General features: G+C 35.9%; 1 protein-coding gene across 11 annotated transcripts in view; it reads right to left on the reverse strand.

Moving 5' to 3' along the window:
• The window catches only part of LOC114651997 (teneurin-3), an 898,351-nt gene that overhangs the window by 562,786 nt on the left and 309,058 nt on the right, over nucleotides 1–26,507 (reverse strand). For all 11 annotated transcript variants that reach the window (XM_028802134.2, XM_051927721.1, XM_051927718.1 and 8 more), the window contains one exon: nucleotides 23,870–24,151. In XM_028802134.2, the coding sequence (XP_028657967.1) occupies nucleotides 23,870–24,151 (282 nt within the window). The remainder of the gene's footprint in view (nucleotides 1–23,869; nucleotides 24,152–26,507) is intronic.

The following is a 26,507-nucleotide window of genomic DNA, read 5'->3' on the forward strand; positions in this document are numbered from 1 at the left end:
ATACCACATTGGCCCCACACAAAATCAATGTGTCAGTAAGAACTAATAAGATACATAAACAGACATGTAAGAACATTTAACTTACCTTCTGCCACTAATGTCAAAAAGACCATCAGTTTACTATGTACTTAACCTACCTAAAACAGTAAAAGAAATGTTCTCTTGTGGCTTTCACTTCAAGCATAATGCTGGCCCCAAGGTAATGATCCCAATAATACAGCATTCCATTAATTTTTTTCCCTTGGCACGTGTCTCACCTCTCCTGAAACCTCTCTGCACCTGAAAGTCTTCAAACCACTGGTACACATCATTATGCAAACATATACAGTGTATTAGAATATGATCCCTAAGTTATACAAGACACATAAAAGAACATTTCATTTCTTATAATTTTATGCCAAGTGCAAGAAAACAATCACAGAACTCAAACTACTCAACAGCAAAGTACTACAGGAAAGAAATACATACAGCAGATGCTTTAAAGGAGGTTTTTGCTTTATTTTACATTTTATTATTTAAAAGCATACTTCACTATTTTTCTTTAATATATTATTTCTTTTAAATTATTTACTCATATGCCCTTCAAGTTATACATGCAACTCACATAAGATATCTATAACACATTTTAATTTTTTTAATTGGTCGAAAAAAAAGATTATCAGTTCAATAAATTATTGTCTTTGTGTCACTGAAATCATGTATTCGTTTTCTGAAGCCTTTGTTAACCGTAGCCCTCACCCATTATCCTGTGCAGCTTGTTTTTAACCATGAGAACCAAAAATGGCAAGTTAATGGAGTGCACTGACTGTTCTAAGCCACAGGGGATATGGTGGACAAAGTCCACCCAAAATTTTTGGCAAGTAAAGTCAGCAGAGGCAAAATCTGCAGTGAATACATAAGCCAGCAGATATTTAAAGTGAAAATACATAAACACCCATATGCTAATTTTTGTTTTGATGCCAGTATCTTTGATCATTTAAGGTCATGGATCATGAAAATATACTGGGACTAGAACGGGCAAAAACTGAGATATTTAAACCTTAGTTGTTTTTGGTGAATGTCAAGTAAATGTTTTATCTTTCCATGGATAAAAGGGTAGTGTCTATGATAAATGTCTAACCACATATGTACAATGCAGAGCAAATACATTCACTACAACGATCAGGCCCATTACTGGAAGCTCTGTGCATTTTTATTAGAAAAGTTAAAGTTTGCAATAATGTTACTTATAAAAATACATCAACCAGAAGCAAAACTCTATTGCATGTATTATTTGATCAATAAGAAGGAAATGTATACATAGAGATTTGTGAATTATAATCTAGATACACAATTCTTAAAAATGATGGAACAAAAATGTTACACCTAGTCACAGACTGTAAAATCAAACTTTAAGGGAATTCAACTGATATAAAAAAAAAAAAAAAAACTATTTAAGAGTGTCAGGCTGTTGGAAAGAGGCTGTCAAGAAAGGGATGGGATTTGGGTGCCACATTACAGAGATAAGTACAATGAATGGCCTGAGAGAGAAGCTTGTTATTGTAAATGATGAATCCCTCTGCAAACCAAAGTGAGTAGGTTGGTGTCATGCTGATTTGATTGTTGGCATGATATAAAAACCTCAGAGGCCACCAGAAGAACAGCAGTATCATGGGGTTTGGGGTAAAGCCACTAGAACATTTCTAAGAAAACAGGTGGCAACTAGTTATGGATAATCTATCAGGACTAGCCGTCAAGCCAAAAAGTATGAGACGAAGAGTGAGCAAGCGAGAAAGAGAAAGACAGAGAGATAGACTTAGATGTGACATAACTTGGCCAAAACACATACTCAGTTCTCTTGTCCAATCACAGGATCATAACAATAAGTAAATAATTGAACCAAAGAAGACAGAAGAACAAGACACATAAGAGGAGTAATGAGGAAAATGGCTTCAAAAGTGTAAAGGGGGCAGAGTGTAAAACTAATGGAGAAAAAATGAAAATCACCGCAACAAAGAGAAGCAGTATGTCAGAAACCAGAAGTTTATCAGTAAGGGACTGCAGCAGGGAGACCATATTGCCAAAAGTGTTTCATATTTATTTTATAAAAACATCATCTTTCAAATACACATGATGTAGAGTTAACATTAGCAAGCAAAAAGTGAACAGAGGTTTAGTTATGTCTAAAATGTAACTTGGTTTATGTGTTAGACTCTCACATATCCTTTATTTTTTGTCAAGGTTCAGCAAAGGGTAGCATCAGCATACAGTACACGCTGTACATCTGTTTTTACATCAGTCAGTATATTATAGTACTTGAAATTCAATCAAGAATCGAGAAGTGGTAAGCAAGGATGGTTGGTTTCTAGTTGATTGTGGTGGGCCAGTCTTGGTAAAAGTCTAATGACAGTTTTTGATCTAAGTACAATTCTGGTGGCAACAGACAGACTATGAAAGGTGGAGCCGTCATGAAACAAAAAGCAGTCAGCATGAAAGATGACTAGAAGATATGGCTCTAGTAAGAACTGGTCAGGGTTCATTGGTGCAGTGCTTAGATGCTACAAGTCAGCAATATGACCTAGTGGTCTTGAGCCATTTTTCAGGTGTTCCTGAATAGTAGGGGGTAGCTAAATGAAAAAGAATACTGTCTTTATATGCTGACAGAATTTTTTGTAGAATTTACTCCCAGTGAAGCAGTACATCTAATTTAAGTATCATGGCATCAACAGCCACTTTGGCCAGTTGTACAAAACAAGTATATTTTTAATTTTTAGTTAAGACTTTTTTTGCCAACTAGGAAGACATAATCATTTGTGCTGGCTGGGTATCAAGAAATGGAAAATTAACAGTTTGCTCTTGCATACGACTGAAACAGAACTGATTACTACATACAGCATAAATTCTCTATAAAAATTCATAGCTCTTTTTCACTACTGGTGAGGGAATCAATGTGACATCAGATACATACTTCAATTCAACCACAACATGAATTCCTTCAGATTATCGAAAATGTTTACCAAGGCTTTCACAAATGTAACAATATCCTTAAAATATCTTACCAATGTACTGTGTAATAGGAGAACCTTATGTTAATATGCAGTTAGCGGAGTTTTAATTACAGGCTAGTATTGTTGCTCGTTTTGGCAGCAGTTATACTGTTCAACTATATACTGAAGATTAATTGATTTCATTGTACAGAAGTGCCATATTTACAGTTTATTACAGTACAAAGAAATTGTGCTTGCAATGACATACTGTAAGGAATCTGGAAATGTGCACAGAGAAGAAAAAAATATTGTTAATGCATCTGTCTGCCCCATCTGGGTTGGTTCCTGTGTTCCAACCAGTGCTACCAGGTAAAGGTCTCGTTCTAAATAAAATGAATGAATGGAGGCATATTTCTAACTATATGTAACCTATGACAATGGAATGTGCTAGAGCAACCAGACTTTTCAGAAATGTTTATTTCTTTTATTGATGAAAAAATCACCAAACTGTGGTTGATCCACAACTAGCAATTGTGAATGAGCTAACTGGTGATAAAAAATGAATATGCAGAAAAGCATGTACCAGCAATCACTGGAGTAATCTAAACCAGGCATGTCAAACTCACTACCATTGGTGGGCCGCTTCGACTGCCATACGTGCGTCAGCGGGCCGCACTGTAACAAATACTATTATACTATTATACAAAGTTACTGTAGCTTTCTTTCCAATACTGAAAACTTTAAAAAATGTAACACTTAAAGTTTAAAGTTTAAAGAAAAGCAATTTATTTCCATACAGTCACCATACAACAGTGTAGAATTAGAGTCTTAGCCTCTTAGCTAGGTCCTTATTATATTCATTATATTATATTCATTGCTTATATAGGAGCCTTACAGTGTGAGATTTATTTCTTTTGTCCCGACACTTGGCATCTCTTGTTAGTAACCAGTTCGTCAATATCAAGCTTGAAATCTTGTGCAGCTGCAACTTTTATGAGGGATGAAAGGTGCTCGACGGTAAGTCTTGAGTGATGTGGGGTTTTTGTAGCTTTCATTAACGAAAACAATTGCTCACAAAGGTAAGTGCTTCTGAACATTGACAGTACTCTCGATGCCAACTTACGGATCTGCACATACGAGGGTGGCAGGTAAGCATACAAGCCTGGCACACCAACTTCATTGTATTTTGCCTTCAGAATAGAATCTGACTGCACTTCAATCAATTCCATTTGGATATTCTCAGGCGCATTCTCAACATTGTAAGAGAACAGCGCAATACCCTGTTTGTGTGAACTGAAATCACGAAAATGCTCACTGAATTCATTGCTCAGTAATTCAAGTTGGAAAACAAATCCTGCAAAAATCAAATTTTATTTTACTAAGTTTACTTCAAAGTTTATATTGTAAAATAAGCCGATATGCAAAAAGCCACGTGACCCACAATAATTTTACAAACTCAAAATCACAAAAATATGTTAATAAACAACTCACCAACTTCTCGCGTCCACTTCACATCTTCAGCTGTAGTCTGCACTAACTGTTCATTACAATACTAGCACAAAATTACATGAAACTAGAGCAAAAAAAAATGTGAAAATATGCGGGCTATTACTACTTGTGATGGTCAGTTCTGCCCAGTGGCCAGTCTCAGCAGCCCAGTCAGTAGTGTAGCCTTAGCAGGGGCAGCTCTAGGCTCGTGGCGGCCCTGGGCAGAGAAAGAATCGGTGGCCCCTTCGCCTGGCAATGTCAATATGGTATCTTATGCACGGCGGATGGCCACATCCATTGCGGACACTGCATAGTCGCCTTGTGCTCATGACACGCTTCAATATATGTGTGTCCATAACTTGAAAACCAAGTGGCGGCCCATGATATTCTCATTACGGCAGAACGTTATAAAACTACATATAGCTTACTGCTCCGACTCTAGCGACATTTGTAAATACAGCGTACTAATTAACAAGAAACACAATGTTTTTCGGCCACATTTCCATCAGCTGTGTCGTTATTTTCTCTTTCTGTTTTATATTCAATATATATTGGCGTGGCGGCCCCTGGGATTTGGCGGCACTGTGCAGGTGCACAGTTTCCACATGCCTAAGGCCGCCCCTGCTGCCCACTGCTGCAGCCTAGCACTTCAGTTGTGATGCTGCGGCTCATTAACTTTGGTCAAGGCTCATGGCTATACTAGCAGATGACGTTTCCGGTACCGTAATGCCATGGGAAAACACGCTTTTGTCAGATGGCAGAAGTAAGAAAAGTCAGCCACCCGTATAATATGCTCGGCTGCAAAATTGCTTCATTTGATACAATTGTTTATAGGTTGGAGTCCAGAACAGAACTGCCTGTCCTGAGGCAAGATTGCAGTTTTAAAGGCCTGGAAAGGAAATGACGTCAGCGTTGCAGGAACTGGGAGTGGCGTCCTTGTGTCCGGAAGTGACGTCATCCTTGGGGCCGGCAAGAGGCGGGATTTCCTGGGAAAGGTCTGCAAGGGACTGAGAGAGATAGTCAGTACACCCTGCCGCCCCCTGGCCTGGCGTAGAATTACAAGTGTTTAGGCCCTTCAGCTGTTTCCCATGCGCACGTGTGTGACAGTACATAACCATTCAACTACTTTCATGAATATTCCAATGCTACATTATTTATATTACCACAGGTACTTATATTAGTAAACCACTTGTTGAGAGAGCTAGGTTCAACAAACCCATATGAACAATTAAGACTTGTAGATAGATAGATAGATAGATAGATAGATAGATAGATAGATAGATAGATAGATAGATAGATAGATAGATAGATAGATAGATAGATAGATAGATAATAGTTTACATTCACATTCACGTTTAAGTTAATAAGTTATAAGTTAAAAAAATAATCAATACTTAATTTAAAAGGTGCCTCTTATGGACTGACTGTCGATTCTTCTTTTTTTTTTTTTTTAATTCTGTGTTTTTTTTCTGAAAATAACCATAAGTAGTTCTTTTGACTGTGTTAATGCCAAGGTTGTCAAGTGCTAATCATTTGTACTGTTGAAAGTTACTACATTTTTTAAGGTAGTCAGTGCATAGCCTGAGTATTTTACAGTCCTGACCAGCACTAATACCAGATACAGTAGCTTACACACTCCCATCTTCCACTCCTAAAGTTAATGATAAAATCTCGTCATGCAATAAAAATGATAAAGTTTATGGGCTGTGCTATATTTTTTCCATGTTTGCTCAAATAGATCCAGTTTTTTTTGGTTGATTAAAGGGTGTAACTCTGGAATCTGAGCTACAGAAAAAACTACTGAAAGTTGCAAGATGACTTTGGGAATGTGGCAACTTTCCCAGAGTCATAAACCAGAAAGCTGAAATACCAGAAGATATTTGACATTCAAAACAGCTTTACTTTACCAGCATTATTTTGATTGTGATCACTGCTTGGCCTGTAATGTTATTACAGTGAGCTGCACTATGGTTTTTGTGTGTCTAGGGTGGTGGTGAGGAATGACTCCAAAGGGTTAACAAAGAAAGCAACATTTCTGACATACAGTGAAATACTTTAAAAACACAAATTAGCAACATCTACCGGAAAAGGTTTTTGTCACCTGAGCTAAATTGATAAAAAAAGTTGATAAAGTATTGCCTATTGGCTTCAGTCTTTCAAAAATAAGGATTATGTAGACTAGGTATGGCAAAAAACGTGTATCTTACTTCAAACCAGCAGTAAAAGTCTAGGTTCAGATGCTTTGTAACCAAGGTGACAACAGCAGAGCAGCTGGACACAACATCATTAACAGAGGGCAACAATGCATGTAACTTGGTCATTAGTGATCTGAACTGACTGCCATTGTAAAGACCTGTTTTCACAAAAGAAGAATTGGGGTCAGGAAGTGGTGCAATAATATGCTGAATTTTTACATTTTCAGTGGCATTAGGCTCCATGGTTTTCTTTTGCTTAAGATTATATATGTATATTCAACTTCCTTTACACATTTTTTAAGTAAACACTCGGGAGCCAGAACCAAAATAACTGTATTACATAACTCAACAGTTCAACTGTTTCATAGTCATTTTATTATTATGGTATTCACTGTTACATGGAACAATGACACTGTCTGAAACACTGCAAGGAAATGTATTTAAAAAATCTTTATCATTGCCAGTCACTACCTTTCTGCTCTGCTTGGTTTTAGCTTGAGTTAATTTGTTACTATTCACAAAACATTTTTATAACTGCCCATAGGCATACTGTGTCAAACACATTAAGGACCTTTGAATATGGTAAAAATGGTCATTGTATAATTTTTCTGTAGCTGTTGTGGAAACTATGGGTGCTCCAGCTGCCCCAACCCCAACACAACAGGCACAAACCAAAGTGCAGCACAACACATGGCTTTATTATTCTTCCTCACTCTCTCATTTCCCACCATTACAGAACAGTTGTAATGCACAGTCCCATACATACAAAAGTTTGTCTTCTTCATTCTGCATCCACTCCTTTCCTGGCAAGCTTTGTCCTCTTCCTCCCAACTCTGGCTCTTTGAATGCAGTGAGGCAATTCTTTTAAGCAGGTCCTGGAAGTGCTCCAGGTGGCTCAACCACGTTACCTGGAAACACTCCCAGGTGTGGTGGAAGTCCACTGTAGGGCTCTGCAGCTCCCCCTGAAGGCCCCCATGGAACACAACAGGGCTGTACCACACTCCCAGCCTGCCCTGTAGGAATCCGTGGTGCCACAGCCACCTAAGTGGGCTGCCCTCTAGCATCCCTGCACTGTGGATACTCTCTCCCCCAGGCCTTCCATCCAGCTTGCGTCACGGCTGGGTAATGGAAGTGGCCTCCTAGAACTGAAGAAACTTCAAGGATGTTGGGTCAGTTTAAAGCTCAATTTCTCATTGTACTGAATCTGAATATTTTTAAATAGCTATCAGAGTCCTTATATAAACTACGTAAGCTGGTAGTTTGTTCCAGTTCCAGTGAGCCATTAGAAATGGAGCACTTTACCTTAAATTCCATCAGTGTCCTCAAGTATGTGATTCAGCAATTAACTGAAAGAGATGCGCATGATAAAATTATTGAAATTCTTTAGAATTCATAAAGGTCCTCTGCAGTCTCTAGAATATTAAGACTTCAAGCAGATTTCCCCGAATGTCTACAGAACAAAACCATTCGGCTATCTTAACCTATCAAAATAAGATATGCCTCTAAGGCCAAAAATACAATTGATAGTTCTCTGCATCTCAAATGCTGCTATGTGATTTTTGCAGTATGACCACCAGTAGTGTACAAAGTGCTTCAATCATGGTCTCTACATTGCATTAATGAGCCTGAATTTAATACTGACTCATTTTTATTTGACAATATTTATGCTATAACATATCATTTTATTGTCTTCATTTATTTTGCACATTTCATTAAGGAATTGGAATATCTGGTGCACTGTGTATAGTTCTGGTTACCACAGTACAACACAACACAGTAAAGCTGGACGAGATTCTATGCAGGGCATATCTATTTGGACAAGTGAAATGATTTCAACCTCTTCAGCCTTTATTAAAGACAGCCTCAAAGGGATACGATCCAACTTCTGATGAAGTCACAGATAAAATATGTCTTTCAATTTTCTTACAGCTCTATAGTGAAAACATCCAAGTATAGCCATGGAAAATTAAGTCAGAAAGAAGGTAGTATGATTTCTCAAAAAAGGTGGAAGAAGTTTGAACAAAATTTCCTCAATCATGTTTCTGAAAGGGAGACCAGAATGTTTGTGTGAGATAACTGAACAAATTCTTGAGAAGATAACAAAACAAAAACTGAGTGGTCTTTCCTTATCTCTTAGCTATGGTTTCTGTTGGGCAATGTTGCCATGTTCAGATCATCAATGTAACATTTAAAGCTGTACTTCTGTTGCACTGAGAAAAAAAAATAAGGGGGGAAAAAAAAAAATCACAGTACTGGATCTCATTCCTTTTTTTACATACCTATACATGAGTTTGCTATGCCAAGGGTTGCCTGCAGCTGGAACTGCCTCTTTGAACCCAGGTCATCAATAGTTCATAGTCGGAGGATGGACTGGGCAATGAAAACATATAAACATCAAGAGGTAGGTATAAAAATGCATATAGCCATAGATCCCTAGCACGCCATCATCTCAGAGTTACTTGGGGCTATGTATAAATGAGGCGTACACACAAAAATGTTGCGTAGGCCTCTTTTCACACTCAGTTCGTGATAAAAAAAATAAACTTGGTGTAAAGCCATGCACATTTTCACGGCAGCCTCACATCTTGTATACACACTTTTCTGCTCGGGTTTGCAAAGTATACAGTATAAGCAGTGCTACTGTTGTGAGCTGTTTTCCTTCTTTTTCATATTTGCATCCTTGAGACAGGCTTTATCAAATACACTGAAATTAATTGCATACCATTTACAAATTGAATTCAATTGATTGTAAACCATTCTGTAACAATATAAACAATGCACGGAATGGCCAAACTATTCCAACTACTATAGCTGCTTTAGTGGTGTTAGAAGACAATCGCAAACTGAAGAATTCAAAGAAAGCATGCATTTATAGATGATGATGACTGGCTTCTAAGTCGATTTCAATTTCCAAAAGCTATCCTCTTGGAGCTGCGTGCTGAACTGAGCACCGGCTTTACAAAGGCAGACTTTGAAGAATTGTGCTCTGCTCTGCTCCAGTACAAGTTCTGTCCACCTCTTGGGTTTTCAGCCACAGGAGCTTTTCAACGTGAACTTGTTGATCGGGTATTTCACAAAACATCACTGAGTTGTGCCATGCCAGCTGTATAGGTTGGCATCAACCATTGTCATTCAGATATATGATTTCCTTACACCATGGCTGAACTGGTAACCATCAAAGCACAATTCAGAGCAATGGTCTGATTTTCCAAATGTAATCGGAGCGGTCAGCTGCCCGCACATTGGCTATTACAATTTGCGCTGGACAAGTTACATCAGCCAGGGATGAATCACCAAAAGAATGAATGAATGAATGAATCTATAGCAGCAGAGCCTGTAAAAAACGGCAACTCCATGCAGTTTTAGGTGCTTTTTCCAACTAGTGTGGCAAAAGGCAAGCAGTCCTTTTAAGGACAACAACTCACCTCAATGATCCATGTAAAAGAGCAGAAAATCTATCCATACAGCATAAAGGTGAATGAATTTGGTTATGTAAAAAGTAAGGATTTCCACTCTATTAATGTGCTGCTCTATAGTCCACGAGAAAGTGTGTCGCATTGTGCCTGCATATAGTATGCTGCATAATGTGGCACACAATTGTGCCTTGTCTGTAACTGAAGAGATGCGGTATGTAAAAAACAGGTAATCAGATGCAGACTTTATATTTTAACCAATTCAATATCACAGAGTTCAGCCCTTATATTACTTAGTTTCATTGGCCACATCTCTTACAGCATTCACTACTGCATTATGTGACACCAGAACTGCATCTGTCAGCAAACAGCCAGATGGTCACCCAGAAGTTTCCAAGGCAGAGGTGTGTGCGCAGCCAGCATCTGAAGATGTGCTGGGCATAGTAGCACCTGGAGTTGTGTCTTCGGCATGGGGTCAGCTTTTGTAATATTGTCTGAAACAGAATAAACAGACGGTGGGCTGTGATTCGCTTTTCACATCCACTTTAATATCTGACCACTTCTTTATTTTAGGCACTATGCAACTTTCTGAACTTGAAATTGAGTGTACCCTGCCAGGCTGTATCACTTCCTAAATTTCCTTTTGTTGCTTACAACCACTGCTTAAGCCACCAAATAGTATGCGTTTCCTTGCCTCCACTTTATATTCCACTGAAGTTCTTTTTTCTATGTGCTTTTACCATTGTCTTTTAACAAAACACTGAATGGAAGGGCCTATTTATATTGATTTACATATTCAAATGTGCAAAATTCTGGGAGGAGTCCGGGTGGGCTGTAAGGCACATCCACATGCATTAAATTTCACATTCATTGGGATTAATAAAGGGGAAGTGTGTGGAACTTGGCATACACACAGTTTCATATATCTGAAGTTTTTGTGCATAAACACATTTCCAGTTTTGTCCGTACTCCATGTTTTAGTGTGAATTCTACGCACTGTGTTATATATGAGACCCTTGATGTTTTTCCCACCAATCGTACATCAACTGAATAAAAAGAATAAACAGTGGAAGATGTTATACAAAATCTACAGTCTCTGTCTGATTACTCCAATATTAAGAATGGGCTGGGACAGGATTTACAGTTTCCCCATGAGATCACACATGAAAAATAAAATTGGCTGCATTTTCATCTAACTGTTATTTGGATATACCTATATTGTTTGGCTTTTTCAGAGGAGAAAAGTTTCCAAGTGAAAACAAATCTCCATGAACTAAAAGTATAATACTGATACCACAGCGGACATTTAGTTCCATACCTGCAAATAAATAACTCCCTCAAGCCCACTTCTCACCACAGTGTCAATTGTAAATTACTAAAAATGAAATGTGGAAAAGATCTCCTTTGAAAGTGTTCTTGCTTTGTTCTTCCTTCAAACTTTATATCTGAGCCTGAAAATGCTGTGAGAGTTTTATTTTATTATTTGTACTTGTTAGCTTGTTTATGAAGAAGCTACAAACAGTACATGCTTCTAATGCCAGCAGTCAACTCCTTGTTGTATTTTTGATTGCTTTCTTACAACCAAAAATGTATGCCACAGGGACTCCCTGAATCACAGTCAGCTGGCAGAAAATTTGATTGCCCCCAAATGAACAATGCAGTTTACAAATCCTATGCTCAGTACAATCAGTCTTACTCTTTTTCTGCCTTTAAAAATACTCCACAATAAAAAAAGACATCCTTCAGTTATAGGATAACACATTTACTTTAATTAAAAAAAAAAAGATTCTGAATCACCAATTGTGCTTCTAAACACTAAGCTATATGAAATGATCAACAACAAAATCTAGAGCAAAAAATAAACTTTTTGCTGTTTAAACGATGCCTGATATTTTTGGCAAGAAGAAGGGGCCTGAGTTGCCTCGATAGCTTGCATATTGTAATCTTTTTAGTTAGCCAATAAAAGGTGTCATTTGCTTGGCTTTTCTCTACATTCATAATGGCTAACACGGTACAACACCCTAGTACTACTGAGATATTTTTAGAAAGCATGTGTAACTTCAGAATTCAAGCTAAGCTATTCAGGCTAGTAACTGCCAAGTAAGTGAAAACTAACTTTAGCATATTTCATTCATTTTTAAATAGGGGCTGAATGCCTCCATGAGTAAAATGTTACAAGTGAAAATGTACTGCATGTGAGGTATCTCATCTGTTTGTAGTAAATCACCCAATAGTTAACTGAACAATAATCTATTTTATTTTAGTTTCGGGATAAATCTATTTAAAGTACACAATGACTAGGATAAGGGAGTATCTTTTACCTCTCTTATCTTGATTTTCATGTTTAGCATTATCAAGACAAAGCTAATACTCAAACAGAATGCAAAATGGGAACCTAAGCATTGTATCTATCTGGCAGGCACTGGAGTAGTTCAAAGTTCATTGTTAAACAAAATGAGATGAGTAATGGCAAATTTAAATCTATGGTCAAGTTACTATTCTAGAAAAGAATAGAAGGTCTATGCTGCTAAAATGGGGAGTGTATCTTCCTGAAGTGCAAAAGTACCTTGCAGTATTTTTTACAGGTAGGAAAAAGGGAATTGACACTGACCAATGAATCAATCCAGAAAAACAAAAGGCTGTAAATTCCACTGTGATAACACAGAAAAAGCTATGGTTTAATCATTCAGTACATATTTTCCCTTTTGCATGGATACAACATTTGAGTTGATAAAAGATGTGGGCAAAATGAAGTTCATATAAAGGTTTTCAGAGCTAACTCTGTGACAGGGTAAAGAATACGACAGCCCAGGAATACCTTGAGGGACAGCTGTTCCTCCTACACTTCAAGAGAAGCCAGTTGAGTTCATTCAGACATCTAGTGAGACTTCAGGCCTGGGGTGCCTCAAAGAGGAAGTGCAAGCATGGTAAGGAAAGTGAGCAACACAGTACAGGGATAAAATATCCAGAAATTCAATATACGGTAAATGTTATTTTGTTTAAAGAAATCTGCTTTGACTAATTTAGTGTTGTGACATTGCAAACTTATCAAGAAGATTGGATAAAAATTTAATATGAAATAGTATAGTCCAATTTAAAGTCAATTTCAGTCTATTATTGTTTTCTTATCCAAACCTATGTAGGGAATTAATACATTTGGATTTCATATCTCAAAGGTAATGCAATCAAACATCCATTTTCCCAACATGCTCTTTCCATTTTCAATTAACATATCTAAAAAAAGTCTGCTATGATTTGCATATTTCAGAGACTTGGGAGAAAGTTTGTGAAGCTGAAGGAAACACATATACAGTAATTGCTTAATTGACAATAACTACACTGTGCAAATAAACCCCAGTTCTTGGGACTACAATACGCCAGAGTTAACTACTATACCACAACCTAAAAGTAATGCCTACAACAAATACTCAATCCAAATTCTCCACCTAATTCTCTGATGGCTTTACATATAGAAAGAGAATATGGACAGAGAAAAATCCTACAAAGAAATGCTTTAAATGATAGCATCAATTTCTTTTGCTTTAATTCTCATACTACTACTACTTTTGTTTGTTTTTCACTTAATAAAATGGCTCAGCCAGCTCAGATGGATAATTATTTTGCTATGTGCTTTGTTCACTATCACTAGAGCCCAGGGAAGAAAGCTGCATCCAGCTGAATATTAATCTGAATAATTTAAAGCTAGGGTGATGAAAGACACAGTTGGAATTATACTAACAAGACCCATATTGAGCACAGTTCCAGAGTTGGTATCAAACAAAAATCCTTTTCCAAAGGAATTTAAAGCAGTCTCTATAACAGGAGTGCCAGCTGATAAGAAAATTGGAATCACAAAGAATGACAAGAATCCCCCACCATGTGCCAAAGAAGCTAAGGCCTCTGTTAGCAAAACCTTAGTGGACAAGGATTTAAGACTTGCATTTTCACTCCTGGCAAGTTTTATTGTACTGTATATACATCCTGGAAATAAATTAAACAAAAGCATCAAGCAAGGTATAAAGAGACTGATCAGATGGGCTATAAGTGTAAAAGCCAACTCTGTGGCAGCACCAGATAAAATTTATAAGGTAACACTGAGTGTTTTTTTTTTCTTTTCATTTGTATAATCTTTAATACACACCCACACATACATGCACACACACTAACAGGTTGCTCCATACAAGTAGATTGCAGTTTACAAACATTTCATTGATTCTCAACTACTCTAGTTCCCAAGTGCAAAAAGGTTTCAACGGCTTTTCTTAGGCCAGTCTTGAAGGTCTCAGCATTTCTTTTCTTTTTTTACCCAGAGTAATGGTATTCCTTAGTGTCTTCAAGTACAAAATACCTATGTTAAACTGAGACGACCCCACTTTATTATCTACAAGGCTAGAATTTAGTGCCATAGACATCTGCCAAAACTTAGGTATGATTTACTTCAGTGTTTTTCAATTTTATTTTATTTTGTGTTTTTTTTTTTTTTTTGCTGTTGCTTAGAAAATATCTTTAAGATCACACCCCTTAAAAAAGATTTAATAGCTGCGTTTGACATCTAGAAATAATATATTTGGTCTTGGATAAGAACTGCTTCAAATTACTCTTCTTTTCCAAACACAATTACTTTCTCTTCTTTGATCTTAACATTGTACAGCGGAGGTCCAGCAGCTCAGCGAGACCAGGGCAACTGGAGGTTAAATTGTGATGACTTTGAAAACAGTGGCTCAATCAAACCCTTGAAACTGAGACCAATTTATCAGAATTTTTTTTTTTTTGTAATAAGACTATCCTGTCTAGGCCAAAGAGATGTCTAGCACTTGGGAGGAGGAAAGCATGGATTTTATATGGCTAATTTCACAAAAATCTATTCTTTACAAAAGTAAGCTGATTATCTCTTGCATAAAATCAATGAATTTGATAGACCCACAAATAATGATTAACTATGGGAAAAGCTCCTGTTTGTTTTTGCTGGTAGTTCAATGAAAGCTGCTAAAACAGAGATAAAGGATTGATTCAGCTATCACCCTGTACTGGGGAAGAGGGGGGAGAAAAAAATCAATTTTCTACAACTGCATTACAGCAAAATAAAAATAAAAAAACTTCAGTCATAAGCAATTAGATAACATAAAAAAATCTGATAAAAAAATAAATATTGTAACATGCAACAACATGAAAACTGGCTCTTTTGGTACTGGTCCAACAATGCTATGTGTTTCAAAGCCCTTGTATACAACTCTCATTCAATGCTCATAATTATAAACTGTTTGAAGGCGTTAAGTAATGAATCATGTCAAATTACATATCACCATTTAACAATTAATGCTTAGTTTACTTATGCTCTGCTATAAACCACAATCCCACTGTAGGCCTTTTGAACTGTTAAAGCAGTGTGCATGGTGTAGCTTTGAAATAACAGGCTATCCCACAGCTTTTCTTAAAGTTTGTGGGAAAAAACAAAATCCTTGGATTTGTAAACACTTCTTTTTTTTAAACCTGCATTTGAAATTCACAGAAATGAAAAAAAGCCTTGTTTAAACACTGAATATCGTAACATGCATTTGCAAACAAATGCAAATAAGATTAGCTATTTCTGTATTTCTTTTATTCCTTTCTGGGCCAGTGGGGCTGTGGGATTAAGAAGATCATAGAAAATATCATAAATAAATATGTTATAATGGCTTCTACTGTAAGATTCTTTGAAAGATCCGTGTATTAAAGTTTAAGTTTGTTTTAGGATGTTTGATAATGGACATGTGCTTTGACTCTAAAAGCAATGATTTAGGATTATTTGCAGTGACCAAAATAACAGTTATATATTTTATACTGTCAAGCATGCTATAACAGCATACAGTTTTACAGTAAATCAACATTTAATTTACACTTCCTATTTAACATGTTTAGGTATCTAAACGCATTTTTAAAAAGGTAAAAAAGTTCAAAGTTTCATAAATCACAAAAACACGATGTATTATTCACCTGTTCAGTTCTTAACCCACTCAGTCCAGTAGTGGGTCAGTGAGCCAGAGCATCACTATCTTTTGAAAGGTGCACACTCACACCAGGCCAAAATAGAGACACCTATTAACCTAACTTCTTTCGCTTTTAGTAATGAGATAAGACCAAGGTAAATGAAAAATAACTCAAACAAATATGGGAGGAACATGCAAACTTCATATAAACTATTAATAGTAGTAACATAAGTAACAGTTAAGGTCTAAGCTAATACATGTTAAAATTTTTTATATTAATTCTAATAATAATTCACACTCTTAAATCTAATTTTGTAAGACATTTTTGATTCCACAAATACACAAGATAGTACCCTGGAAGCTATTATAGTTATTTACATGGTTATATAATATTACTGACAGTAGTATATCTTACTTTATGTGCAAAATATGCATCCTAATGACCCATTACGTGAAAGCTTTGGCCAGATAATTTAACTAGCATTATCACCACCTGTGTCCATGGAAATTTTTTGACAGCGTTGTTTGAGACTTGATGAATGAGTTTAACAGTCAAGTTTCTTAAACCTTCACTCATAGCAGTATGTTGCATTAAGCCTTAACTTCTACAAGTTTCACAGATATTTCATAAGGTCATCTAACCCGATAAATGAAGAAAGAAGACAGTTATGATTAAACTGATTTTTGCAGCAAGCTGCACAAAGAAATGCCAGATCAATATTACAGTAAATGAGAACATCTAATGGATACATTACTTCAACTATGTAACCATGCATTAAAGAAGTCTTCACAAATTTATCACATACTGTAAATGGTATGGTGGTGAAATGTGTCTAGCATGGTCACCAACTTTCACCTGCTTCCAAAAATCAAGCAAAATATGTGTATGTGGAAATGGTATGAAGCATCATTATGAACTGGGTGCAAGATGTAAAAGATAAATACTCTTTAAAACATGTAACCTTCGCTTTCTTCCTCTCTTAGAGCTTGACAAGAACAGTACTAATATTAAGGGGATAAATATTAATTGCAAAAATTGCACTCACCCACAAAAAGTTTTGCTTGTAAATGTGAATTGCACTGATAAAAACAAAATAGTCTAGCAATTCTTGAAAATCAAAAAATTGTTTATACTATAACCACACTTAAAATGCCTAGTGAAATCTATCCAAACAATGTTGGACAATAAGGTTTCCTCTCATTTTAAATGTTATGTCTGTGAGCAAAAAACTGGTGTTTTACTTATGGAAGTGTAAGGATTAGTCACACTGATCCAATGGAACAACCTCAGAGTTCAACATACAGCATTTGACAAGTTTTAATTGCACAGCAGAACATCTTCAGCAGTTTACTCAAAAGAGGCGAGTGTGTATGCTTTGTAAAGAGAATTAATCCACTCCACAAAACTATGAAAGGATTAAAACCAGCTTTTAAGAAAGGCATTTAAAATAATAGTTGCAGTAAATGGCTCTATAAAGCCTATTCATGAGCTTACATTTTTATTTTGAAATAAATCATTTCCATTCTAGTATTTAACATAATATGTAGTACAGATGATCTGTCAGCCACTGAATGCCCATTTTTCCCCTCTGCAATTTTAATTACTGTTTTACTTACTTCTAAGGTTTCACCCATTGGGAAAATGTAATGACTGTTTTCTACTGTGAAAAATATATTTTATGAAACCTCACTTAGTTGTATAATTAACAAAATTAAGTCATACAATTAGGATGTAACTTGTCCTTTAAGAACATTTTCTTACTGGTTCCCCTGACATTCAACCACCTGAAAGCCCACAATATACAACACCACTAATTTCTGGTTTTCTTCCAGATGATAATTACAATAAATAAAAATTAACTGATTCAGCATATTTTAAATCCATTAATTAAAACAATGTTACTGCTACCACTTTATATTTCTTCCTAGTGGATTCAAAACAAAAAAGAAGAAGAAAAAAAAAAAAAAAACTTCAAATCAAAAAGCATTCATTAGTTTTAATGTGAGTATATCTTTCTATTGTACGGCAAACACAGTTGACAGACAGATGTACCCATGAAATAAAAAATGTATTTTACATATTCAGGTTATTACAGAGACAGTGACATTTAAACAGTCCATATGTATGTGCACACTGATGTAGTTATGCATATAGTCCAAAATTGATATCTATCCCATTCTATACAGGAAAGTCCGAAGTGTGTGGAATTCCATCAGAAAGCACACTCAGATGTGTCCAAATTCATTTACAATTTATTGCCTCCAATTAACCTACATATTTTTGAGATATGGAATGGAAACCAAAGTACAGATAGTACAGGGTAAGTAGAACATGTACACTCAACACACACAATGAATGCACAAGATTCATAAGTAATCAGAAGTTGTGAGGGAGCATTGTTCAAACACTGTATTCATTGCTGCCATTTCTTGATGTAAATCTTTTGCTGATAAAGGTATTTCTATCTTTTTCACTAGGACTGCTGTAATGGTTACAAGTCTCAGCATGGTTTCAGATTGCTGGATTACCAGTAGAAACCCTAAAATTGGTTATCTGGGTAAGGTACAATAAAAATATAACAAACTGAAATGCAATAGTACTTAACTTCTCATTGCCTTGCTTCCAGGTTTTTGGAGCTGAGGACTTGATGCTTGTCAGTAAACTTAGATGACTTTATAGTTGACATCTCAGGGAACAAGGCCAACTAAGAGGCACTGCTGTCTATATTTTTAGAGTAATCCATACTTTCAAACAATGTTATTCAAGGCAGTTACAAATGGTAACAGTGGTGACAAGCCATCATAGGTGACAGAGAAGAGATATACAATCCAAGAAGAGTGAGCGCATACAAGAACAGGAGAAGATATACTAAAAAATTAGGATGTGAGTATGGAGAGCCACTACAGTTTACTTCACCTGGTTCATTAAAGTTGGAAGACAGTAGACATTTTATTTGTACAGTATTTGAAACAAAAAGGGAAACAACCTCTTTCTTGTGTGTTTGCAAATGTGTATACTTCAATGTTGAGTTTAATTTCACATTTAGGATGAATAAAGATACTACATGAATGTGACTGTGAACAAAGCAGATATATTCTAAACTTGATTAGATGTGTAAAAATATTCCTTCAAAAAAAAAAAAAAAAAAAATCACTGATTCTATGCAACAGAATTACTATTAACCAAAAAGAACTTGTCCTGGTCCAGTCTAAATGACACCTCCTTTAATTCAAATGCTGTAAGTCCTGTGCATACGGGTGAAAACAGGTGAATGGGAACTTTTTGGGTGTAATCCCAAATTAGATATGTTGGGACTTCTACAATAAAAGAAAGAAGCTGACCACAGCCAATGGCAAGATGACAAACGTGAACCAAAAATGTCTATACTTTTAGTATGTTATGTAGTTAGATGAAAGTCAAATTCACACAACACTTAGTGAATCTATCTGTTACAAAACGGACAGTAATCTGGTAATACTGTCATACTGACCAGTGAAAGATAACACATGGAAATGTTTAAATAGCTTATATTCAGTATAAATAGGAAAATGTAAACAAAATATAATAATTCATAATTAATTCATATATATAATTCTCAGGGAGGCGATACCATATGGATCGGTTTACTTCACAGAGGCTTGCAGCTCAAGACAAAGAGAAGGGGTTGCAGTAATTGCTAGATTGGGGTTAAACATCAAAAGAATCCCAACTGAGTGTCTGGCTCTTAATCCAACAACAAAATCTGGTCCTCTCTTACTTATTGTTCTGTCCCCCAAAATACAACGGTGTCTTTCTTATTTCATCTGACTGAATGAACTATTAACTTGCTTCAGTTCACTTTCACAGAGAGTCATTCTTCTTGATGATTTCAACATCCATATTGACTTTCCTGTACTGACATAAAGTAAGGAATGAATTCCTGTCCTTGCTAGTTTGCTAGATAGTTCTGACTTGGTGCAAAATGTTGATTGTCCTACCCACTCTGGTGGTCATATTTTGGACCTGATCTGTACATCTGGATTATCTGTTGGCAACACTTACGAGTAGTGATTGGGACTCTGTGATCATAAAACAGTACTTTTCACAATCTCATTATCTCTCCCTCCTCTTACCTGTAAACTTAAAATTCTTTCAGAAATGATAGAAATATCTGTTCTCTCTACTTGCTGGATCCATTTCTGAACTTTTTCTGTCTTCCCCTATTTCATCAATGGTAGTCTTGTTGACTATTGTAACTCAGCCCTCTATTCAGCACTAAATAAAACGGCTCCTTTAAAGCAAAAGGAGGTTTCTTTTAAACATTCAGCTCCATGCTATAAGTCAGAAATATGGTCTATGAAAGCAGCTGGCCAATGCCTTGAGAGAATGTCACATAAGACTGGCCTCAGTGTGTATATCCAGGCTTTCTTTGACCATCAAAGGGGTTTACAGAGATGCACTAACTGTAGCCAAGAACACACATTCATGCAAAATTGTAAAAAAGTGAACTGAAGTCTATGAAAAATGCATCCAATTTTTTTGTAATAAAATTAAAGATATAAATAATTCAGCTAAAAATAAATCCATCGTCCATTTATATCCTTCCCTATCTTCCCACTTCATCTACTATTTGCATTTGTTAACAACCTGCTTTGTACAATGAAGCAAACTTCTTGTGTACTGGGCCCCATCACTTCCACTTCTTAAATCCAGTCTTCATGCCATAATCCCAACTGTTACGATAATAATAAATTCATCCCTTGACACTGGCTTTCAGCCTATTTCTCACTTACTTTTTCTGTCAAAAGTTCTTAAGCATGTTGTAGCCTCCCAACTCACCAATTACGTAATTTGTAATAATTTGATGGAACCCTTTCAGTCTGGTTTCAAAGCGCAACACAGCTGCCAAACTGCTCTGCCTCAGGTAAGTAATGGTTTGCTTATGGCAGCAGACTCTGGACAAACCAGCACATTAATTCTGTTAGACCTTTGTGCAGTATTTGACAAGAGTCAGACATGACATTCTACTGTCCAAAATGAAGATCATTCTGGGTATCACTAGCACTGCCTTCCAGTGGTTTAAGTCCTATCTGACTGATAGGCAAGACTTTGTTAGTCACGGCATCAGCAGATTCAGCTCAGTGCCAATCACACAAGGAGTTCCTCAGGTCACTGTCCTCAACCCTCTGCGCTTCTGTATCTATATGCTTCCCCTTGACCATATTATTCATAGCTGTAGACTGGGTTATCATTTTTATGCAGATGATACTCAACTCTATTTCAATGTCAAAAGTGAAATTTCATCAGAGCTTTCTCAGCTCACGACTTACTTCAGTGAAAATAAAACCTGGATGGAGCATAACTCTTTAAAATTAAATTGAAACAAAACTGAACTCCTGCAAATTGGCACTAAAGAAAATGAAATGAGATCCTTTTCAGTCACTCTTGAATGTGATCTTATTAGACATTCTTCTGATGCAAGGAATCTTGGTGGCATTTTTGATTCCTCCCTTTCTTATTTCACCCACATAGACCACATTAAGAAACTTTCTTACTTTCACCTCCATACCATATCCCAAGTTTACTCATTCCTCTCCTTTTCTAATGCTAAGTAACTTGTCCATATTTTTATCACATCCGACACTATTACTTCTAATCTTATATCACAGCTCCAGTTGATTTAAAACTCCTTCCATGGATCAGCAACAATGAACACATAACACCCATCCTGCTTCGCTTTCCCTAGTTCCCTGTGTCTTACAGGATTGAATATAAAATTCTAATAATAACTTACAAACCTAGTGTTGTGCCCCACACTAACCTGCACTCTACGGGTGACAGGGGTTTCAACTGTACAGTGCCCAGATTTTGGAATGAACTCCCGAAATTAATTAGATCAGCTAACTCAATTCATTATTTTGAAAAACAACTTAAAATTCATCTGTTCAAAAAGCTTTTAACTTAACCTAACATTCTGATGCTTTTTTCAGTTCAACTCTCTGTTCAGATGCTCAGGATAATTTGTGTGTGTGTTATATTAAATATTATGTTATTTGTTCAGGCATTTCTTTTAGTATTAAATTTAGTACTTTACTCTGGTTTATTTTTTTTTTCTATTTGTAAATATATGCTTTGTATATTCTATATTTATCCTTTTAGTGTTCTATACAGAAAATATTTGTATGCAATATTACATATACCCAGCTGTTTATGTGCCTTGAGCATGGGAAAGACACTATATAAAACTTATTATCATTATTATTATTAATAAAACAAAGCACAATATTACGTGTAAGTGTAGGAAATGTCCTTGAAATATGTCAATAGGGTAACAAGTAACATTCTAAACAGCAGTCTGCATATAGTGAAATTGCATAATGTTATTATCTAAAGTCAATGGTACTGCAGTTGCAACATCTCAATTAAATAATTTCCAAAATCATGCAGGAATTTAATCTGGTGATAACTTAATAAAGCAAATGTATATCACAAAACAGAGTTTATATATTTTTAAAAAGTTATCAGTTTTGTTATAACACCTTCCATTGTAAACACACTTTTTTGTTTACATATACAGAGCACAACAATTTCTAACAGCAACAGAGTAAGTGCATTGAATGAATATATTATTTTTCTTGGCACATCACAACATGAAGGATTTACCTCTATTTTTAATTTAAAATGAGTAACAATGAATTTCATTATTAAACTGCAGTGCTGACCAGCACTCGTGCACCATTTCATTTTCTGCAGAAAATATAAACAGTATGTCAGTCCGACTAAATCCGACTTCAACCCCTATAAAAAAAAAAAGTTCTCAAACAATCATGTCAGCTTTTATAGTTACTGAGTCCATCCATCACTCCATTCTTCTTCAAATTCATTTTCTATTCAATTAAAGGGTCACAGCAGGCTAGAGCTTTTCCTAGTAGCATCAGGGTACAAGGTAGGAACTATACATTATAATGAGCTTATAGCAAACCAATTCAGAGTCACAACTTTCAGGTTAAAAAAAGTAGTAAAACTCAATTATTGAACAAAACAGATTTCACAGTTTATCAATTTTTAATTTAAAAGAAATATTACAAATTTGAATTATCTCACTGACTTTTTTTTACAGGCACCGATTTTCCTCAGTAGATAATAAACTTTATACTTTATGAAGCAAGTGAAAAATCAACCAGACTTTAAGTTTCTTAACATCTTAAAGTGTAAAGTGAGGTTAATGTTGGGAAAAAAAGAAATCAGAGCTAGTGATTCAAATGATACTATAAACTGCTCACTTTAGCTGAGCATTAGCTTTCTTCCCCTCTCTAGTGCCATTTCAATCACAGGCCTCATCCCCAGAAGTTTCAAGCAAGGGCAAATTTACACTTCAAACCACTGAACCTTGATAAAAAAAGCATTGTATATGGCCATTCATCCATTACAACATTCATCAATTTCTAACAGACATCTTGGAGTAGAATTTACAAAGATATCTTTGATTGCTTACCAGCTCAAGGGATTTACTTTATTATCACCACTTTGCACCCCAGGAGAGAATAACAGGGGATGCCATTTTTTAAGCATTTCTCTTTATTCTCCAAAGCTTCGGTCCCAGATTTATATTCTTAAATTATACTGGAATTTGTTTTTAAAAAAGAATGGTAGCAAGGATTTATGTGCACCCCCTTGACCAAGGTTTACAAAGGCAATGTTAACAGAACTCCTGTTTTCATCCCTGTTATCTAAAATCTTACATTATTCATCCTCTAGTGCCTTCTAATTCATAAGAAACAGCTCCCAACAATTGATAGAAATCAATCCACTTAACCAATGGAACAATTATTATGCTGATACTAAAAGCAAACTAACTCACCATTCTCACTGTCGGACTTGTTTTCATGTTCCGTATCAGTCAGGGTCAGGGCTGAATTTGAGCGACTTGACAGACATGAGCTGCGTCCTGACTTGACTCCTCTTCCCCACAAGCGCATGGCATGCTCTGGAGACATGACGCCTTCATTCTCTGTGTCAACATCAGATCCTGCACCTACTGAATACCCTCGGTGAGGGAGGCCCATTTCTGCGCAGAACGCTAGCCCACGTCGTGTAGCTGGTTCACAGATGCCTAACTGCCTAAGGGTGAAGTTCTGACCAGCTGAAAAATAAAGATACAACTAATCAAGCCACTGTAGGCCTTACCACCCCCACCCCCCCCCACCCCCCATTTGTGTTTTCAAATTTTACATTACAGAAGAACCATATGAATTTATTCAGATTATTATCTGAAGCATTTTGACATGAGTTTCCACATGCACAATCTAGCTGAAACAAGTTTGGTTATTTTAGGTGTTTAAGAAATAGCTTCTGACAGTTTAAGGATGAGAGAGGTCCTTTTTTCAGCAAGGAAAGAAAACAATGCAGGAACACTTTGCCCTAGAATTAGGAGTAAACTGATATGGCAGTCTTTTGAAGGATTACCTTAAGTCACTCAATCCCAAAACAATATCAGCATTTCTTTAAACAGCATTCTTTTGCTCTGACACCTGTCAGGGTGAGTAAATAACTGTGGAATGCACACTCCTCTTTAATTAACACATTTACAAGACATTCCAAGACCTACAACTGCTTCTTTTCAATAAGAAGAAAATATTCCTTATTTAAGTGTTGAATGAAAAATATCTTGTCAGAAGACTGCACCGGTTGATACCCTGAGGGACTTGCTTAGGGTCTGAAACTTGAACAACACATAGCAGTCATCTTAACCAAATGCAGCTTGTCTTTAAGTGCAAGGAGGATTCCTGGTGACAATCCATCTTTATTGTCATGGGCCAGATAAGATAAAAACAAGTATTTCTTGTACTCGCTGTAAATGAGCTAATACTTCTCCAGAAATAAAGTTTAACATGCAGTACATGCTGTGATAAACAACACCTTGTTTTTTAGATAGTCTAAAAGCTATTAATCCATCTTTAAATTACAAATTTACACATATAATCATCAAGAACAGCTTTATTCTTTACTACTTGATGTCATGTCTCTTTATAATTCATTTTTTTCCTGAAAATAAAATTGTAACTATATAATGTACAGTATTTATAGGGAGGCAAAACTGAAAAGTGGTTAGCAACACTGCCTCATCACTTCAATTTCAATCTTAGCCCAGTCACTCACTACTTGTTCACAGTTTGGAAGCCTCCCTCATTCACACCAGCTTGGGTGTTCAAATATTCTAATCACTTTAATTACATACTTTATGTTAGATTATTATATACAGTATTGCAGCTGGGCATAGTGATGCAGCAGTAAGGCTTGTGGGCTCATAACCCAGAGACCTAAAATCATATTACAGACTGTCTCCTGCCTTATGTAAAATCTGCTCCTTCTCCCCATATTTTTGTGTTTTTTCTCAGGGTAACCCTGACCATACTCCTGCAAAGGATGAGAATACTGTACGAGATTAACTAGAGGCTCTAAGCGGTCGTGAGTGTTTCAGTTCTGAAAAAACTACCAACTACCAGGACAGGTTTCTGACTTCTGCTTCATAATGCTTATAAAGGCACTGGCTCATACAAACCTTAAATTAACCTACGATTAACAGATTATTAATATAAGATATATCTGTAAAAGAAATATTTTAAATACAATTGGTAGGTAACCATTATTAAAAATGTAACAATATTCTTAATTAATGTTAATGATTCAGCACATTCTAGAATTACAAAATGAAACAATAAAAATAATTTTGCATTTCACTTCTAGAATGATAAATGAAAATGCAGAAATCTTTGCAAAAAATCTTAAATTTTGTCTGTATGCCACAGACTATAATCCATGTTTGGTTCTTATGTTGCAGGAAAAGGCTTTGGCTGTCTGCAATCTTTTAGATTGAAAGAAAAAAAAAGTTTAAAAAAATGATGAATGGAGCTGTACTTTCAGAACATGCACAAGATCACTTTACATTGTACATGAGCCCTTGGGATAAGACCTATCTTAGAAAAGGAAAAATAAATAAATAAAAAAACAATATGATGCATGCTCATGATCACAGAAGTCCCTGGGATATAATTTTTTCTCATTAGGCACAATAACTTTGACAATTTATTCTGGTAATTACACTTAGGATGCAATTGTGTTAAGATTATTAAGTCAGTAGGACAGATAACATCAGGTATGGTAACTTTCTTCTGGACAATAGCATGCTTTAATTCAATGAACCAAATGGTTTGAAAACAGTCATTGTGAGTCTTAGCAGGTCCCCAAGGAACCATTTTAAATTCATCTTTCTGTGCCATACTCTTATTTCTATATTGTTATCAGTCAGTACTTTATCTTTTCATTGAGTAAAAATATACCACAAATATTATTTCAGTGTTGATTTTGGCAAACTTTTTAGTGGAACTCATGTCTGACAAGTGCACTTATAGTTAATGAAAAATCATGAACTAATATAAAACAACATTCCCAAACCCGCTTAATCCGCTTTAGGATTGCAGGAAGCCACTGCCTATTTC

The sequence above is a fragment of the Erpetoichthys calabaricus genome, chromosome 5 (genome assembly GCF_900747795.2).
Source record: "Erpetoichthys calabaricus chromosome 5, fErpCal1.3, whole genome shotgun sequence".
Classification (NCBI taxonomy): domain Eukaryota; kingdom Metazoa; phylum Chordata; class Cladistia; order Polypteriformes; family Polypteridae; genus Erpetoichthys; species Erpetoichthys calabaricus.